This window comes from Cucurbita pepo, chromosome LG14 (assembly GCF_002806865.2).
Source record: "Cucurbita pepo subsp. pepo cultivar mu-cu-16 chromosome LG14, ASM280686v2, whole genome shotgun sequence".
NCBI classification, from domain to species: domain Eukaryota; kingdom Viridiplantae; phylum Streptophyta; class Magnoliopsida; order Cucurbitales; family Cucurbitaceae; genus Cucurbita; species Cucurbita pepo.
The window spans coordinates 1,667,271-1,687,864 of record NC_036651.1 but is presented as its reverse complement, the minus strand read 5'-3'; the positions used below and the strand labels follow the sequence as shown (position 1 = coordinate 1,687,864).

Below are 20,594 nucleotides of genomic sequence, written 5' to 3'. Positions count from 1 at the left end.
CTGGCTCTGGTACCATTTGTAACGACCCAGATCCACTGCGAGCAGATATTGTCCTCTTTGAACTTTTCCTTTTGGGCTTCCCCTCAAGGCTTTAAAACGAGTTTGCTAGGAGAAGGTTTCCACACCCTTATAAACGGTGGTTTGTTCTCCTCCCCAACCAATTTGGGACTTCACACAAAGAGAGTAAATTATTTTATATCCTCTTATGGGTTATCTTTGGGATATAAAATTCAGTCCACTTAAGTTGAGTTCATCATGGAATTATTTTGAAAAATAAAAATCAACGGAATATTTTAAAATTTTGTATTTGAGAGAGGTGAATATGGGCGCCGCTGCTGCTGAACGGTGATGGCGACGGCGTTCGCAGACACGACGAAGCTGTTCGCCTCTCAGGCACGGATGTTCTTAGTGTTAAATATCTATAATGGTTCACTCAACGTGGATTATTAATCCTCTTGTACTATAACCAGACATGACACACACAAACACTCATAGTTAAGGTTTTTTAGTGGAAAGACCACCATTGTCAATAGGAACAGAGCTTCTTCTCTGTCGGCCAGAGCCAGAAGAATGGAGGATGCTTGCAGATTTGTTACAAGGAACAAAGCCATAAGTTGCTGGAAATGGACAAGGATGTCGAAACAAACAGGAAAGAAAGCATTCCAATGGCGATTTCTGATCAGGCAGCTCCCGTATGCAGTTTTTTCTCAAATCAAGAACCCCACTTCGCACCAGTTTCCTACAAGATGGCCCAATTTTGGTGAAGTAATTATCCGACAGCGACAGATTTAGCAAATTCCCCAGTTCACATACCACCTCCGGCACCTGACCGTAGAGGAAGTTTCCGGCAAAGTTCAGCTGCTCAACCTTCTCCAGGCAGCCGAGTGAGCAAGGCAACGGGCCGGTCAGCGAGTTCTCGCCGGCGTCGAAAACGGTCGCCGTTTTCAAGAACCCCACTTCATATGGAATACACCCAGTGAGCTGATTGTTGAGGAACAAGATTTCAGTTAAACTAGCAGCAGCCTTTCCAATGCTTCTTGGAATCGGACCAGTGAATTTGTTGTTAGCTAAAGTGATATAAGCAGCGGTTGTTGAACCGAAGTTTGTGGGTAATCTCATACCGAAATTGTTGTTGTTGATGAACAGGAAGTCGAAATTCTTTAAGAAGACCTGCTGAGGAACAGACCCAGTGAAGAAATTGAATCGGATATCGAAGAAGAACAGATCAGTGACACCCAAAACGGCGGTTGGGAAAGGACCCGACAGTTGATTGTTGCTTAAATCAAGCTCGTAGAGATATGGGAGTGATGCAATTTTGGGGGTGATTGTACCGGAGAAGTTGTTGGAGTTGGCATGGAAGATGGCAAGGTCCGGGAGGGCGTCGATGAAGCCATCGAGCGTGGGGGCGGAGAGTTGGAAGCCATTGAAGTCAATGGCTGCCACGGCGAGAGCGGATTTGTTATCGGGCGGATTGTCACAGAAGAAGCCTTTGTATTTGCAGATATCAGAGCCGACCCATGTTTGTGTGACGCCAAAAGGGTCAGAAGTGATGAGAGCTTTGAAGCTCTGAATGATGGGGTACACCACGGCCAGTCTTTGGTCTAAGAAACTGAGGATCGGTTGGCATTGGCAAGGTTCTGGAGGCGGCGGCGGGGACTCAGGTGGGGGACACTCTGGTGGCGGCGGAGGTGGCGGTGGCGGACATCTTGTTGATGATACATAGAGGCAATGGCTAAGGAAGAGGACAATGGTGAGAAAGAAGTGCATAATTAAGGTTGTTGGAAGGAGGATAATGGCTATGGGAGAGGGATTAAGGAGGGGATTTATAAAGGGTTTATGAGTGCAAAATGAACACACACTTTTATAATGGTGATTGACTTGGACTCACAAACCACTAAAAAATGGCCTCTTTTCTCCACCAATGTGGTAGGCATTTGCCCAATGAGCCATTTTTATAGTGAGTGTGGGAAATGTTTTTACTTCTATGAACTTTCAAACAAAATTTGACTAAGAATTGGAAAAAGATTTGTGCACCACCCCTTTTCGTATCAAAATGATTCCAACGATATAAAGTTATAAAAAACGATAGTTACTATTCATACCAGTAAGTTGCACCTTCTTTTTCAGTGCATCAACCATATGAAATCCAAAATTAAGCGTATTTGTCTTAGAACAGTTCTATTATGAGATCTCATATCGATTGGAGGAGAGCGAAACCTCTCTATAGTAGGCTCGTTTTAAAGCCTTGAGGGAAAGTATGGAAGGGATAGCTCAAAGAGGACAATATTTCCTAGCAGTGGGGTTAAGCCGTGAAATAGGGATACTGAGAACATTGCATGTCGAAATTCAAATTTTTTTATTTGAATCCTCGGTATAAGAGGTTTAAAACTTCACGTAATAGATGTATATAAATGAGAACTAGGCATATGCACGGTGGTCCATTTTTAGAGTCACGTATGCTTTTTAAACCACTAAGTAGATATCGATATTAAAATAAGAGGTACATCTACCATACATTTGTAGGACATGGTTTGATTAGAGCCATACAATATTTTTGTATTGAATTGTCAAGTTAGAAATGATAAGAGATGAATATTAAGTGCGCCTAATGATCCTAACAAAGGTAGTGGAAAGTTGGTGTGCTTTTTATTTTGCCCTATTTTTACAATCAAATCTGTCATTTTGCCCTATTTTAATGATTTTATTTCCAATTTTTGTTATTTTTCTTTTATTTTTTTAATTTCCGTTCACATTCCAACTCAGCTCAATTCGTTATTTTTCGGTTGGATTCAGCAGTCAAGTTATTTTTTTAATTATTTTTAAAAAAATTAGTTATCCTCCGAACCAACCTACATAGCCATCCGTCTTATTCAGATATTCACGCCCACGAAAGACTGTATTCTCTTTTGGGTATGCCCAAAAGGAAGGCTCGAACATTAATAACTAAAATTTTATAAAATTACAGTATTAAACATTTTCCGAGCGTAACTTAAAATTATAATAGGATTAAGTTGTATTGGATTCGGCTGTAAACCCTATTTTTTTATTGTTCGACTAACCCTTATGGTTTGGATTAGACAATTCGAGTTATTCGAATCATCGTGTCACACGGATGCTTCAAATATTTTCTATTTTAATTTTTCTATATTACTTTTAAAAATTAAAATTAAATTATTGGAAAACTAAAAAAATAAAATTGCACCAAACAAACAATAAGAAACTATGGGAATACTACAAAAGCTTAAAAGTTGCTTTCACAACTTTTTATTTTACTTTATTTTATTTAATGAATTTATGGTAATATAATAATAAAGTTTTTATTTATTTATTTATTTATGTTGGTTCAATTAGATCAGCATGAGCCGTGATGACATAATCCACCCTATGACATTTTGATAAGATTACGAACAAAAGAGTGCCCGATCAAATTCATATTAGTTAGAATAGTGTCGTACGAGAAATAGACTGATATGATAGGTCCCGTCATTTCATTCACATGTTCTTGCATTTAACCCCAATAGTGGGCCACTTAATGAGTATTTCTTAAAATACTCAAGCCACGTGCTACCTCTATTTCAAGTTAAGACAAGACATTCATGTACGACTAACGACGGTATCGCAACTCGAGACTATGACACATGCATAGAGTTGTCGTATTTATTTTCTTAGACTTAGATGGGATAAGATGTTTTTAATGTAAACATTAATTTATTTTATGTCCATAACTGTGTTTTAAAGCTGAAAGTTATGTTTATGAAAATTTAAATAAAGTATTTCTGCATTCAATGTTTATGATATGTATACAGTAACGACTTTAAATTAAGTATAAATTTTGGGTCGTTACATATTTACTATCGATCAAATTCATATTATTTAAGAACGACGTAGAATTAAATAAAAAATAATAAAAAAATAAGAGAACGCCACAATTTATTCGATAAGATTAACGATAAAGTCAACAAAAAAAAAAAAATAATAATAATAACACCAACCCTATCATTCTCTTATATAATATCATGTAAAATCAACATAAAACAACCATCATGTGGGTCCTTAGTCTTAGAAGCATCAAATGGGCATAAATATAATACAAACTTTATTAATCAAATTCAATTATAAAGTTTTTGTTATATTTATTTATTTATTTATTTATTGGGGCTCGGGAGTGAGAGCTGCGTACGTTTTCTTTGGCGACACGTAATTTACGTTATTGTTAGGTTTAGAGACGTGAGGATGAAAATAATGATTGTTTTTGCAAGGAATGTACGTGAACGATTTGTCGTCCCCGCAGTATTTGGGTCTGTATGCAAACTCTGCACATTCTGCTTCAGATCTTTGCTTCCGGAGCCCTGGTATGCAGTTGTTCGAAACGTCTAGAATCTTCTTTTTTATTAGCTTCTTGCAGTGTGGTCCCACCTAAATAAATAAAATAAAATAAACTCCCCTCTTTTAAAATTTTAAACTTTTAATTTTATATTATATTTAATAAACAGTCAGTCACGTCATAAATTCTTAAACTTTTAATTTATTTAATAGATTTAACGTGAAAATTTTAGAAATATTTGAAGATATCTATTAAATACAAAATTTTGAAATTTATTGAATATAAAAATAAAATTTTAAAAATTTAATTAGATACTTTATTTTAATTAAATTTTAAATAATTATTAGATTCAAAATTAAAATTTTAAGAATTTTCTTCATTTGAAAATTCAAAAACTTAATTAAACAAAAAATAAAAATAAAATCTATTAAAAGCTATTTAAAATAAAATAAAAAAGTGTTTTTTAAATACAAAATTGAAAATTAAAATTTAAAAATTAAAAGACAATTAAAAATAAAAATATATTTTAAAATTAAAATTTGATAGGAGACTTACCTGAGTGAAGAAATTGTTCTTCAACGTGAAGTTACCAAGTTTAGGTAACTTGCAGATTTCCTCCGGCACCGGTCCGTACAATTGGTTGTCCGCCAAATACAGATGCTCCATCTTGCCCATGCAAGCCAAGGACAGCGGTATGGGTCCGGTCAGGCGATTCTTCCCGGCGTCGAACAGCACGGCGTTTTCCAAGTAACCGATCTCGAACGGCAAACACCCTTCCAATTGGTTGTTGAAGAACACAATTTCTTCCATTGTCTTCTTCGCGTCCCCAATGCTTCTCGGGATCGGTCCCGACAACTGGTTGTTGGCAAATGTCAGGTACTTGGCTGGAGTTCTCCCTAGATTGTACGGAAGATTTGAGCTGAATTGGTTATTGTTTATGTAAATTGCGCTGATTATGTCCATGTTGAATATCTGCTCCGGGATTGGTCCGCAGTAGTTGTTGTAACGAAGATCGAGGAATGTTAGCTCTGTCGCTCCCAACACGTTTGTCGGAAATTCCCCTGTCAAGTCCACATTTTTAAGTAATGAATACATCTTTATTGGTATAAGGCATTTTGGGAAGCTTAAAGTAAATCCACGAGAGCTTATGCTCAAAGTGGATAATACCATATCATTATGGAGAGTCGTGATTCCTAACATGGTATCAGAGTTATGCTCTAACTTAGGCATGTCGATAGAATCCTCAAATGTTGATAAAGAAGTGGTGAGCATCGAAGGTGTAGTCAAAAGTGACTCAAGTGTCGAACAGAGGGTGCACTTTGTTCGAGGACTCCAGAGAATGAGTCGAGCCTCGATTAAGGAGAGGCTGTTCGAGAGCTCCATAGACTTTGTTCGAGGACTCGGGGAGGCATAAAAAAGTTGTGAGCCTTAAAGGTGTAGTATAAAAATGACTCAAGTATCGAACAAAGGATGTACTTTGTTCGAGAACTCTAGCGAACGAGTCAAGTCTCGATTAAGGAGAGGCAGTTCGAGGACTCCCTAGACTTTGTTCTAGGACTCCGGGAGGCACAAAGAAGTTGTGAATCTCGAAGGTATAGTAAAAAAATGACTCGAGTATTGAACAAATGGTGTTTGTTCGAAGGCTCCCTAGACTTTATTCGAGGACTCAGGAAGGCTGTTCGAGGGCTTTACATACCTCACGAAAACCCAAAGCAAAGCAGAGTCGTGATTCCTAACACAAAATTTCAAAACGAACTTACCGGGAAGTTTGTTGTTACTAAGATCCATCTCAAAGAAGAATCGTTGGCGATTAATTTTCTCGGGAATCGGGCCAACGAAGAAATTGGAATTGACATGAAACACAGCAATATCATCCAATTCATCCATAAATCCTTCAAGAAACAGCTCCGGACCTTCAAATTTGAACCCAGTAAAGCTCACCGCCGACACCGTCCTCTCTTTCATCCCGTCCGGTAAATGGTCGCATCGGAATCCTTTATAACGGCACACGTCCTTCCCCTTCCATGTCTTCACCACATCCATCCTCCCGCCGGTGATTTTCCTTTTCAGTCTCTGTATCACAAAGTAAGCCTTTTTCAGCCGCTCGTTCTCGAACTCCGGCGGCGGCGGCGGACATGGAACCGGCGGGTTTTCCGGAGTTTCCGGGTTCGGGTCGGGTCCGCCACCGATGATTATTTCCAGGGCACCTCGGGAGTTGAGTTGACCGTCGCCGGCCGCCGGCCGAGCCTGCACCGGAGAGGGAGAGGAAAATAGAAGGAAGGTGAGAGGAAGGAGGAGGAGGAAGAAGGTTGAGAGAGAAGAGAAGGAAGCCATGGCTGCTGCATCTAAGAGGAGAATGAAGAACAATGGTGTTAAATAGAGAAATTATATGTTGAATTAAGTTTATTTTAATCGCTTTTAAATTAAACTCGACCCGAACCATCACCCGACTTCTAAACCATAATCCGACGTCAAATTAGCTCTTAAAATACAATAGACGATTATTCGGGTTCGTTAACGTTGCAACTTTTAAAATATAATTTACAAAATTAGCCCTCGAAAGTGTGAAACTTTCCTTGTTACAAATAAAAAATGTGTAAAATTAATAAAAGAACGAAAAAGAATATCCCACGTGCCCTAGTGTCGACCATACTAGCTAAGGTGTCCTACACTTCCCGATTACTCAGCTCATGTTGGATATTATCTTAGAGATGATCTTAGTTCTAGACCTCTTAAACTTGAAACTGGCTCGATAGAGGCCTTAATATCACTTATTTACAAAAATATTAATGTCAACATGTGCTCGTGAGTCTCGACACCACTTTGAGAGAAAATCCAGAAGGGAAAGTCCAAGGAAGACAATATCTGCTAACAGTGGACTTGGGCTGTTACAAATGATATAAGAGTCAGACACCAAGCAGTGTGCCAACCAGGAAGTTAGAAATCTATCCCTAAAAACGAGTTTTAAAAACCATGTAGATAACAGCTTACGTAACAAGTCAAAGCAGACAAAAATCATCGTGAGTTAATCATGGAGCTGCGATATATTATTTATTATAACTATTTAATTCCATTATAATGTCAAATGTTGAAGAAAAAAAATATATAAAATACCACGAAATACCATGTTCTATATATATATATATATATATTTGTACTTTATTTTAGATAATTATTTCGAAAAATATATTATTATTATATCTATTAACAAAAATGGCCGCCCATGTTGTTATTTAATATTTTTTTCCTCAAAATATCAAAGGATTTAGTCTAAGAATATTTACTGTCCATTTACCCTCTCAGGTAAATTGACATCGGACCTAAATATATTTAAATCAATTTTTAATAATAATATTAAAATCATTGAACTTTTCTATATATATATTTAATAATCATTTGTATATATTTTCAATAAAATTAGGTTTAAAAAAGATTTAAAGAAATAATTACAGTTAATAATTACTAGCTATTAAAATTAAGTTACATTACCTTTTTAACTTTTAACTTTTTTTATAATAAATTCTTGAAGAAATAAAATTTTCTAAAAATTAAATAATATATTTGATATAACTTTGAATTTTAGAATGTAATTTTTAATTTTTTAATTTCTAGAATTAATTTAATTATTTTAATTTTTAAACATGTTCTAGCCACGTCGACCAGATAAGAATTTATTCTATATATATATATATATATATATAAAAGCCATTTATTTGCTGTACCAATTATTGTGTTTGGTAGAGAAAACAAAATTCAGCCAATTATAAATAATAATAATAAAAAAGACCAATATTTTACAATTTTTAGGGGAAAATTTTTAATTTTAAAAAGGACGACTTAGTCAACTATTTGGAATTTACAGAATATGCATATTTTAAAAATCATGTGATAATTAATAAAAATTTAAAGTGAATATTGATTTTTTATTTTTTATTTTAAGTCACAACTAAATAAATAAATAAATAAAAGTTCTTGTCTATTTAATTTTTTTAAAATATTCAATATTGTATTTCAATTTTTTTTAATCTTTTTATATTTTAAAATGATCCGTTTAATTTAAAAATTATTATTTGATGATGACACTTGTGTTTAGACCGTTAAATTAACTTCATTTGATCATCGAACTAATCTCGTTTTAACTCAAATAATGAATAAAAAGTCAAAAAAATATTATTTTTATAACACATTGATCAATTCCATATATAGATAAAAATAAATAAATTAGTATTAATCAGGAAAAGTAAAATTTTAATTTAAAAATAATAAATTTTTATTGACTTGATATTGTCAAATCATAATTCGACATTTTATTAGGTAATTCAGTAATTGACTTTAATAAAAAAAATTATTAAAAATAACTTTAGTTAAGAATATGATAGGAAATTTAATAAAAATTTTTTGATATATTAAAAAATAAATAAATAAATTATTTAAAAAGACGCACAAATCCACTGGGAGTTAATTAAGAATGAACCGATGTCTTATTGAATCGTGTCGCACTCAAATTTGTTAGGACTATAGAAATTTTATTAAATTATATTACAAATTACTTTATAATATAAAGATATTTGTCCCATTAAATGATTCGTATTTTTAGAAAAATCAATTTCTATCGATAAATTAAGTTAATGGGTATATTTAATTTAAGCTCTAAAATTTTATTACCGTCATAGTGATTTATAACTATTTTAATTGATTTTTTATAAAATTATTATGTAATTATTTCGAGTACGTTGTAAAATTAAATTTTGAACCTTTAAAAATTAGCGTCGATAGCATGAAATATTATTAGATTTATTACAATATTGTACGACTTTTTAATATTTAATTTATAAGATAAGAAAGTTTAAGTCTTTATTTATTTATTTATTTATTAATTAGACTATAAAAAGGTGGGAATAAACGTAATAATTTGAAACGATCAACAATTTTCATTTAATAATAATTAAAAAAAAACGTTAGAAAATTACAAGTGTATAGAAAATGAATTTAAAAGTTTTTTTTAAATTAAAGGGTTTATTAAATTTCAAACCTACCATGATTTTTTTAATTATTTTTTTAATATGATCTTATATTTTCACCTAACCAATATTAAACTTATAACCCAAATATTTGTCTCAAAATTTTCCCAACCACCTTTTATAAATAATTATAAATTAATTTTTTTAACCACTTCAACTTAATAAAAATAAGAAAAATAAAATATTAAAATTTATCTCGAAGCTCGGTCTTGCTTCTCATTCAACCCTATACGTAATACAGAAGACATTCTAAACTAACAATAAGGGCTCGAAGAATCGAAATAACCTAGCAAATAGAGATAAATGGCTAAAATAACTCCGGAATGTTTCGACCCATTTCACCAAATAGTGTTGGCACAAAGTACTAGACATATACGAGTTTCTTAGGCCTAATCATTTTTCTAGTAGCGGGGTCGTGAGATATAGCAGAAGGCATCCATTTGCTGATCTTGTTGGTAAGTCGTGCTATTCCTTGAGATGACGGTCTCCTGTCTCCCAAAGTTAGCTACTACATTGTTTGTCTTACCACCTTGACACCGAAGACCTACAACAAAGTTCTTAAAAGTTAATTTTTATCTCTAAAATTCCAATTTTATCAAATAACAATAAAGCAATCGGTGAAAATGTTGGGAATCACGAACCTCCACAATGGTATGATATTGTCCACTTTGAGCATAAGTTCTCATGGCTACTCATGATCTTTCTCTTAATTAGCCAACGTGGGACCTCTCAATAATCCTCCCCTCGAACAACCTCCCCTTAATTGAGGCTCGACTCCTTTCTCTAAAGCCCCTCGAACAAAGTACACCCTTTGTTCAACACTCGAGTCACTTTTTTACTACACCTTTGAGGTTCACAACTTCTTTGTTCGACATTTGAGGATTCTATTGACATGACTAAGTTAAGGGCATGACTCTAGTACTAAATGTTGGGAATCACAAACCTCCATAATGGTATGATATGGTCCACTTTAAGTATAAGCTTTCTGACTTTGCTCTTGATTTCCGAAGAGACCTCATATTAATGCATTCTGACTTTTAGTGTTCGTGAGTTTATAAGGATGGTTAGAAGTGAGACCTAAAAAGTAATGTAATAATCCAAGTTGAAGCTGCCGGTGCTAATGGCGTTGATGCGAATGCGTTTATCAAATGAAGTGGCGGTAAAAACCGCCCTTCGGAACCGCCGGCCGACGGCGCCGCCCAGCCGGTCAGGTGGAACTCGATTGTCATGATCGGTTAGGTTGTTGTGGTACTGTAATTTCCTTCTCTTGGAGATTTCGATTAGGCTAGTTGAATTTCTGTTTCTTCTCGTAGAACGACTAGAAATCCATTGCTAGTTCTGTTTAGTGCAATGTACTGTTCGCGAAGCGTTTTTTAGCCGGAAATTTCATATTATTTGGTTATTGTTCTGTCTGAAATATAACTTATTGAAGTTCAATTCAACTTGCTTCCTGCATTTGATTCATCGTGTAAAGAAGTAATGCAGGTAGCGAAGAGATATCTGTGTACTTCTTTAGTTGAAAAAAATCCAATCGCAACCGTTCAGCTGATGATTTCAGTATCTTTCTCCTTTCTTCTCGATTGCAGTTACTGTTGACAGTTTAGCTGCTGGTTTGAGCTTGTAAATCTGTTATTTGTGCTTACTTGAGAAGTATATCGCAGCCTGCTTTGTTTTTTTCCTTGATCACGAAAAATTTACATGAACTAGCCACAGTTCAATCTGATGCAGTTGTCTTCTCATTCTTCCATATTCTTAGATGCCATAGCAAATTGGAACTCAATCCTTTTGATGATTTTTGTTTACCACAAAGCTGAACGTTGTAACGCTTGGAAATTTTCTGCCATGTTTCTTCTTCCATTGTTTTGTACAACTATCTTCCATGAACTGTGAGTTTCCAATTCGAATTCCTCTAAGGGGACACACTGCATGGTGGATTTTGTACTCCGAGTTCTGTTCCATCAATGTTTGTTAAAATTCCAGGAGTGGCTGGGAGGATCAAAGGTAACTGACTCATCTGCTATTTTCCTTTTGAATGTTCATGGAAAGCTATCATTAATTTGTTGATGATTGTTTAGTGTAGACCTTCAGTTCACCATTCAAAGTTTGTTTAACTAATTGGAAATGATCATACGTATTATCTTTCATTAACGTAGTCATTTATTCTTTATTAGAATGAAGGTCTGGTCGTTTGTTTTCTTTTATTTTTCTTCCATTAGGTTTACTAAAAGATCTAATCAGCATGACATCATTGCATGAACTTATAATGTTAAAGGGAGAGATCGAAAAACATTATAGAGAATTTTAAATAGAACATTAAGAAAAGCTGATAACCATTTCCCTCCGCCTTGGGGTTGGAAAGAAAAAGGAAAAAGAGCTAACTAAAACAAAAAGGTGGGGGGATGGGGGGGTCCTCCACGCCGAATATGAGCGTCGGTAAAAAGTTAGTCTCTTCCTTTCCCATCAAACTTTGAATGATTAAATAGTATGTTTAGTTTATGAACCTTTATTAACCAATTGAGGTATACTCAGTATGGCCGTGTAGGTTGTTTATTATCTTGTCTTGTAAAAAGGAAAAAATATATGTAGCCGAAAAATTCGCATTAGGTTGCACATTGTGATTTATTGCTCTTCATTTGCATGTTGCTTCATCCTAATTTGCAGGTGCTAATGGATGCATATAGCTTAAAACTCTACAATGGTGTAAAGTTGGACAACTGCACCATTAGTTAACTTAATTTTTTTCTTACTGATTTACATCATATGAACTCAAGGACTTCACTGTGAGTTTCTGTCCTAGATGACTGATCATAGTTGGTGAGTTTGTTTATATCATTCCTGAGCTGCTGGGGTCTTCTGTTTGTTGATTTGACCACATTGTTTATGTGACTTACCAGTTATCCCATCCTCAGGTTCCTTTAGAATCAGTGATCAATGTTTAATAATTTTACTTAGTGCGAGTTTTCCATTGAGACCATGTGGGTGATGTGTTAAATAATTTGAGAACTATTACATGGAAAGAACATAAGGTGAAGCAAAAAGGGGAGGTAGAGGACATAGCTAGTTAAGCTGAAAGTTATTTTATCAATGTAATGGATTCATTAAAATTCATTCCAGTCTTGTTGACAGAGTTACTAGTTTTTAATACTTCAACACATCTGTAAACTGCAAACTGCTGTTTATTGGATTTGCGTACCCAAGTGGATTGATTTTCCCCACGCACTAATGTTCATCAAAGCTAAGAATGTCGTTTTATAACAACTCTTAGCGCAGGTTAGTAGTAACTTTTGACAGCAAGTTCGAAGATGGTGTGATAGCAGAAATCAAGTTTTTCCCCCCTCTTTGAAGGCAATGATGAGCAGCTATATGCCAGGATAGTCAGTAAGTTGTCTCATTCCATCATCTTGTTTTATTGATGTTTGGCAGTTGAAATCATCTGTTAAATGAAGGCTAGTCATTGCTTACATGCTTCCCCTTCTGCTCCATCTTTTCTCCTCCCGCTCTTCAACAGAGTGGTTGAAGTTTGTTTAAATTAGGGGAGTCAAAAGAAGTCAAGCTCAACCTGTGACTTTCATCTACTCATGATGGTCAAGGCCATGTGAGCCATGATTTCAAAAGGTACAAAAGTTTTTTTTTTTCCCCCTTTTCTTATTTGGATGACAACTAATAGACCATCAATGGCTATCCAATCCATTCACATAAAGTCTCACCATTCAACAGGAAATGTGGAAAATCAAACACAATCGCCATTTTAAACACAAAAGCTTGGTGGGTTGAGGTAACTTTGAAAGCTTTGCACTTCATTTTGTCAATATTTTGATGATGCCAAAGAGTAGGGCTTTTACGTTTGTTCAAAAAAGATATCTCTAGTAAATGATTGCGAGAAAATTAAGATTAAGAATAGTTAGATTACAAGATTACAAGTAGAACAATATAACAGGATTCTCAATTGTTTGCTGATGAGGTGCTTTGTTCTGTGGTTTGGAAAACTAGTTTTCTCCAAATTTAAAGCCTGTAGAATTATATATATAGATTCCACCATTATTGGATATTGTGAAATAGAGTATGCATTAGAACCTATCTAGCGATTAGAGAAAGTACAAATCTGAACTGAATCTCATCCTACTTAGTATTGGGGACTTGATGATTATAGCCTCAAAATCTTTATCAAGCTATGCATCTTGTAGAGTGAATTTGGGATTAAAAAAAGTTAAGAAGGGTATATATATAATAAGGAAAGAGACATAATTATTAAAATTAGGGCAATGGAACCCAAAAGACAAGGACAATGTATAAAATTGAGGCCTTTGAGAGGGGAGGGGGTGTTTCCAAGTATTTAATAGGGACAGACAGCGCCCCTAAATTGTAAGTCATGTTTGGTTTAACAACTTTTTTGGGTCAAAGTAAAGCATTGTCCTGTCTGCACCTTCTTTGTCCTTTTTTGGTTTTTTCAATCACTGCCTCGGGGTCCCTTTATTTTTTTACTTTTAATATTTCTTTCTTTTTGACGTTTATACCCCTATGCCATTGGGATTATATATATTTATTTCTTTATTATTATTTTTTTAAACAAAGCCCAAGTCTATAAAAATATAAAATAAAAATTCAAAGGCCAATTTCGAGATTAATAATTAAAGTATCTCTACTAGTATTTTTTTCAAAGACTTNATATATATATATATATATATATATATATATATATATATATATATTTTTTTTTTAAATTTATTTAATATATACTAAATTAAGCTTTAGAAGGATCTATTTAAATTCCCACTAAATTATTTTTAGCTCGTGGTTTCATGCATGATATAGTTTAAATTTAATCAAAGAAAATAGAATTATAGAAAAGTTTTGAGTAATTTGCAAAATTCATTTATCTTCATGGATCTATATAGTATAATCTAACTTATTTGTTGATTCGAGCATAAATCAATAAATCAATATAGCTTACTAATCTTTCTAAAGAGTATACCTAATAATTTTGTATAAGTCAAATGTTCAAATTCTAGCATATGTCTGCTATATAAAGTATACTTAAGTCAGAGTGGGGGAGTGGGGTTTTTTTTTTTTTTTTTAGATTTTAAATTTAGATTGCACATAGTATATAAAACTTTTAAGAAAGAAAAATGGAGTGAATTGGGCATAATAAAACCCAAATGAAGAGAGAGGGAAAAGAAAAAGGGAAAAGAAAAAGAGGGGTTTTTAAATTTGAAAGTAAAACCCTAGAAGACAGACTTTCTCTTTCTCTCTCTTACAACGCAGTGAATTGGGCATTGCCATTTATTTAGATTTCTTATGAGGTTGTTTTCATGGGGTCCGGCTTGGTGTGTGTGCCGTTGCGTTTCTGCCCGCCAACGGGACACACCGAAAGCACAAAGATTTCCAAACCCCAATGCATATAAAACATAAAGACACTCTCCACCAGAACCAGAACAACCCATCGTTCCTTTCTCTCTCTCTCTCTCTCTCTCTCTCTCTTAAGCTTTTTCCTCTGCTCCTTCATTCATCTGCACAGTTCCGACTTCCGACGGACATGGACGGCCATTTGAGCTGCTGCTGCTTCTTCTTCCTTTATTGAGTTCTCTAATCAAAGCTTTCATTCGATGGCAATACATCGGTATGAACAAGCTGATGATGAAGGCCAAACCCATTTGTTTCCGCTAGATTCTTTGTTCTGTGAGGAGAAATGGGGGGAGGAGGAGGAAGATAAGGCTGAGGTAGAACATACCCATCAGACCCATCTTTTTTCTTTGGGATTTTTGGAGGAAGATCTCTCTGGGGAAGATGAACGGCTTCTCTCCATGTTGTCTAAGGAAACAGAGCAGCTGAAACAGAGCAATCTCGAGCTTGAAGTTCTGTTGAAGGATCCTTCTGTCTCTGCTGCTCGTTCTTCAGCTGTGGAGTGGATACTCAAAGTCCAATCCCATTATGGGTTCTCAACTCTCACTGCCATTTTGGCCGTTGCTTATTTCGACAGGTTCCTCTTGAGCCTCCATTTTAAGAGTGACAAGCCGTGGATGAGCCAGCTTGTGGCTGTCACTTGCCTCTCCTTGGCGAGTAAAGTGGAGGAGATTGAAGTTCCACTTCTGCTGGACCTTCAAGTATGTTCAGAATATGCAATACCCTCCATTTGAAACCGTGTTCTAATGGTTTGGATTATTAAACTTTGTTCTTGCAGATAACGTGTTTGTTTTAATGTTTCAGGTAGAGGATGCCAAATATGTGTTTGAGGCCAAAACCATTCAGAGAATGGAGCTTCTAGTGCTCTCAACTCTTCAATGGAGAATGCATTTGGTGACTCCATATTCTTTTCTTGATCACATTGTAAGGAGGCTTGGGTTAAAGTCCAATCTTCACTTAGAGTTCTTCAGGCGTTCTGAGCATCTTCTCATCTCTCAACTCTCAGGTTAGAACTTACAATCACTCTAATGCAGATAAGACTTTGTGCATTACACGTACAAATGAAGCGGAAAATGATAAAATTTGGTCTCTTTTCTTGAATTCTCGTGTCATGACTTGAAACTTCTCTTGGATTTTCTTTAGATTCAAGATTTGTTGGTTATCTTCCATCTATCTTGGCAACTGCAACAATGATGGGAGTGATAGATCAGATTGAGCCCCATATGTCATTGGAGCGCCGAGATCAGCTTCTGGGTGTCCTCAAAATTGACAAGGTTTGTTCAAGAAGAAATCTCATTTCAAGTTCACTGCTTGGTTTAATCAAAACCCATCATTTGATCTTAACTTTTCAAACTGCACTTGAACAGGAGAAAGTGCAATGCTGTTACAATCTTGTCAAGGAGCATTCTAAGGCCTATGGCAATGGCAATGGCATTTATCATCCCAACACCCCCCACAAGCGCAAGCATGAACAGCAAGCTCCTGATAGCCCAAGTGGTGTAATCGATGCTGGTTTCACTTCAGACAGCTCCGATGATTCTTGGGCTTTGAAAGCAGCATCAGTCTGTTCATCACCTGAACCTTCTTTCAAGAAGAGCAAAACCGAAGAGCCAAAGATGAAGTTTCATTCTCTTAACAGGCCATTTCTGGACATCGTTGGCAGCCCTTCTTGATTCTTAATATGCCCCTCCTTTCCCCTCCAAAGTTCTTGGGAATGATTATTGTTTATAATGCTGCACCATTTCTCACTTTTGTTGCTGCAAGTTGGGGAAACTTTTCTTCCATTGTTATCCAATTACCCACAATGCCCTTGGCATCAGAATGGGTAGAAGGAAGAAGAGCACTGAAGGAGGGGATTCCATGGGAATTTTCCCAAGAACAGAAGTGACCAGAAAAAATGGGTTATTGGAGAAGACAAAAAAAGTATGCAGTAGTCTGGCTTCTTCTCTAAAACTGTATACCATTTCTGTCATTCCCTATCCTACTTGATTTCAAATCAGACGACTTTTCTCCTTGTTTTGGACAAAACTCATATATTATTATCAAATAAAAGCACAGCATTTCTTGTTCATCAGTGTTGACTTCTTTTCTGTTCATAATTCTTTGAATATCATCATGTTAATGGTTGAATCAGGCCAATGGGTATTAGCTTAAACTGGCTTATCCTGTCTGGATTGTGTTAGTAATCACGACTCTTTGTAATTGTATGATATTGTTAACTTTGTTGAGTACAAGCTCTCGTGACTTTGCTCTGTGCTTACTGAAAAGGCCTCGTAATAATAGAGATGTAATCCTTACTTATAAATCTATGATAATTTCATCGACTTTTCTTTAGGTGTTCGTATTTTCTTTTCACAACGACAGCGACTCTGAACCTTTCAATCCAAATCCGGACGGAATGGTCTCTTTTGGAGGGTAAATTTGAATCCAAATTTATTGTGTGGGAAATGCTGCTTTTTGACTAGACATAGAAAAAAGTGAATGAGCTGTGCCATGGTAATTCTCTTGGATTTCTCCTATGCTTTTTAGTTTTTGGCTCCATGTGAAATCCCTTATGACTTTGAGGGTATCTAAATTTTAACTATGATTAATACTCGATTATTATCCGTTAATGTTGTGCTATCACGTGATCGAACACACTTTTCCTTACGATTTACGTTCTTTTTCACCTGTCGACCTGTTTGATAAAAACACTTTTAAAGAATCAACGTCCCAAACATGAACAAGACTTTTTACTGTTCGTCACGAAGATGAAACGGGATTTTGTTCATCGTTATTAGAAAAAATCGATCGTAGAAGATTCTTTACTTGTGACTATCTTCTCCTTTTTTTCCTCTTTCTTTCTCTTTTCTTTCCTTTTAACATCTTTTCTTCTCTATCTCGATTAGCTTTAAATATTTGATTTGTGCTCATAGATATCAACGTCAAATAGTTGATATCTTTTGATGAATTTTTGAATAAGATGTTAGTGCTCGAATTTACGCCGATTCTTATAAAACGAGAAAGATTCAATCCTAACCCGAATGAACTAGTTAGATAAATTCGATAAAATAATTAAAAAGAATCCTGTCGTTTCCTTTGTTTTTACACTTTTTTTTATAACTATTTAAATAATTAAAAAATTGAATCATCTACTTTTGAAATAGTAATTTGTATCTTATCTACTGAACTATGCTCAAATTGATAAATTTTCTCATTTTTTTTACTCGTTTTCTTGTACGTTCCCAAGATACGTTTTCCGATACCGCTATACAATTACAACCCATTTTTGCTTTTGGACACAAATACCCTATTGCATTGCAATTTGTAACATCTTTTTTTACATTTTCTTTGTTCATAAATACACGTTTTAGGGCTTTTCTTCTCAAACAGCTGTAAAGTTTTTAATGCTCAAACAAGAATATATATATATATATATATATATTCCAAATTTAAATGGGTGGTTTATTAAACTACTAAAAATCGATATTAAATTAACATAATCTATACGATTTTTAACCACGGTTAAAATGATTGAAATTATTGACAAAAAAATACGAGAATTTAAATATCTACAAATTACTATCGATATTAAAATTAATAATTTAGAAATAAAATACTCCCACATTCTTTATTAATGATCAATAATTTGAGAAGAAGTAGAAGAATATTTAATTTAATAAATACAAAGAATGGNAAAAAGCATTCCAAATGGTCCCTTTTTTGTATGGGAATTTTCACTCCCTATGCATGACTCAATTTAATGATTATTATATTAAAAAAAAACATTTTGTGTCTCTATCCAGCAAATGTCTGATGTTTTGCAATGGGGGATCCAATGTGTTGTAGGATCAAATTTTTGTGTCTATTTGTCCCTTTCCATCATATATGTTTTTTTCAATGGGTTATCGTAAATTTATTTATATCAATATTTCGGTATTTTTTTTTTTTTTTATCAAAAATAACATTACCGAGATCTGAATACGATACCTTATTCTCTAATACGTTAATAGATAACCCTTTGTATAGCACTTCATGTATAGGGTTCGGAATATAAATTCATCCTCTGATGGCTCTGACCCTTTCGTGCATCTCTAGTGGCATGATGTGAGATCCCATATCGGCTAGGGAAGGGAACGAAACAGTCCTTACAAGAGTATGAAAGTTTTTCCCTAATAGATGCGTTTTAAAATCGTAGACTGACGAGGATACGTAACGGGTCAAATTAGACAATATCAGCTAGTGGTGGTCCCCACGAACCAACCTGGTTCTTTCTAGCCTGTTTTGTCTTTACTCACATACTTTATAAAAAGAATCTCGGACATGAGACATTATTATTATTATTATTATTTTTGAGAAAATAGTTTTTTTGAATTAGTAACTCATGAATTTACCACAACTGATTGAAAGGAACAAAACATAATAAATGAACCAACCAAAAGTAAGTCTGTCGATATAAAGTTTATCTCATCTTCGAAACCCATCTCTTTTTATTTAAATGATATTCATGTTCGTGTGTACGTATGAATGTGACGCTGATTCTTTTCTTTTTAATAAAATTTATGCAGTTAGAATCAATACATTTCAAATACAGACGTGACAATTCAAATTTTTTTTTCTTTACGAATTCAATTATATAAACCGTTCGACGTATCGATCGATGATATGTTTAAATCAAACGGCTCGACGATGTTCAAAAAATGGAGGGAAAATTATTTTTAAAAAATAGAAATGAAAATGAATAAATGGGGTGACCTAGAAATGGTGTCCCACATCCAATATGTTAAATGGGAAATGGACAAAGAGCATTAACTCACTACACATAATGAAGGGTAAAAAACAGTGCAAATTTTGGTGGTCCTTTTGGCATAGACAGGTTGGAATTTACCCTAAAGTAAAAAGAAAATGGTAAAAAAAAAAAAAGGGAATTACTGTAATTTCTTTATTGTAGATTTGGTTTGAAAAGGGTATGGCCTAAATTTGTGAAAAATAGGGGTGAAATTGTGCAGCCATGGCCATGTCTGCCCTCTCAGACAAAGATTTTGGGTCAACTCCGACCACAAAAACCTCATCGTTTATTACTGTCCGGAGTACTCTCTAAGATCACGGGTTTATAAGTAAGGAACACTATCCCTGTTAAGATGGGCACTTTGGAGAAACTAAAAGTAACATCGTGAGAGCTTATGCTCAAAGTGGATGATATCTTACTATTGTGGTGGTCTGTGGTTTCTAACGTGATATTACAGTCATGCCCTTAAATTTGTTATGTTAATAGAATTCTCAAGTGTCGAATGATGTAATTTGTTGTTCAATGGCTCTTAAGAGAACGAAGTCTCGGGGGAGACTCTACGGTGTAGTTTGGAACACTTTGTGGAAGTTCAGGGTTTCCGACAAAAGACAATGTCATCGGACTAATGTAACAATTGGGTCTTTAAAAGGACGTTTGAGATACCGATATCGATTTGAAATCCGTTTGAATTAGGTAATGGTCCAATAGGCCCAAAAATGAAATCTACCCTTTGTTTAGGCCCATTTGCAAACCATATTTACACATGGATGGTAGCCAAGTATTAGCTGATGTTTGATGGTAATTGTAAACATTCATAGCGTTAATAAACATCTTTACCTTCCAAGTAAAGTGGGAAATAAAAGAAAATGGAATTGTTTTCTCGTCTCGATAGCGGGAAACGATAGGGACTTGCGTCTAAAATTTATAGGAAGAGACTGCTACAATGTGACTGACAGTTTTGTATTGTTAAATATATGAATTACTTCAAAATTTTGCACTGAATTGTTATGGCGAGATATTGATGCACGAATTTGTGTCATTCTGCCTAATGTGCACGATCCCTGTGAAGAACAATACCTGT

At 34.7% G+C, this 20,594-nt stretch overlaps 3 protein-coding genes across 4 annotated transcripts; 1 reads left to right on the top strand and 2 right to left on the bottom strand.

Annotated features, from left to right (window-relative positions):
* Nucleotides 1-405: 405 nt before the first annotated feature.
* Nucleotides 406-2,069, bottom strand: LOC111810718 (uncharacterized protein At4g06744-like). Its single transcript, XM_023697474.1, has one exon. The coding sequence runs from the start codon at nucleotides 1,765-1,767 to the stop codon at nucleotides 496-498; it is 1,272 nt and encodes a 423-aa protein (XP_023553242.1). The 5' UTR covers nucleotides 1,768-2,069; the 3' UTR covers nucleotides 406-495.
* Nucleotides 2,070-4,149: 2,080 nt separating this feature from the next.
* On the bottom strand, nucleotides 4,150-6,658 carry LOC111810373 (uncharacterized protein At4g06744-like). Its single transcript, XM_023697080.1, has 3 exons — nucleotides 6,085-6,658; nucleotides 4,880-5,385; nucleotides 4,150-4,416 (listed from the first exon to the last, which is right to left on the bottom strand). Exons 1-3 carry the CDS (start codon nucleotides 6,656-6,658, stop codon nucleotides 4,150-4,152), a joined length of 1,347 nt encoding a protein of 448 aa, XP_023552848.1.
* Nucleotides 6,659-10,435: 3,777 nt separating this feature from the next.
* On the top strand, nucleotides 10,436-16,819 carry LOC111810638 (cyclin-D3-3-like). Of its 2 annotated transcripts, none has more exons than XM_023697377.1 (8): nucleotides 10,436-11,346; nucleotides 12,616-12,723; nucleotides 12,854-12,960; nucleotides 13,063-13,120; nucleotides 14,861-15,446; nucleotides 15,550-15,751; nucleotides 15,889-16,019; nucleotides 16,113-16,819. In XM_023697377.1, exons 5-8 carry the CDS (start codon nucleotides 14,949-14,951, stop codon nucleotides 16,416-16,418), a joined length of 1,137 nt encoding a protein of 378 aa, XP_023553145.1. In that variant the 5' UTR covers nucleotides 10,436-11,346; nucleotides 12,616-12,723; nucleotides 12,854-12,960; nucleotides 13,063-13,120; nucleotides 14,861-14,948; the 3' UTR covers nucleotides 16,419-16,819. The 2 variants fall into 2 exon arrangements, with proteins under 2 accessions (XP_023553145.1, XP_023553144.1); XM_023697376.1 differs by having other exon boundaries at nucleotides 12,611-12,723.
* The last annotated feature ends 3,775 nt before the right edge of the window (nucleotides 16,820-20,594 follow it).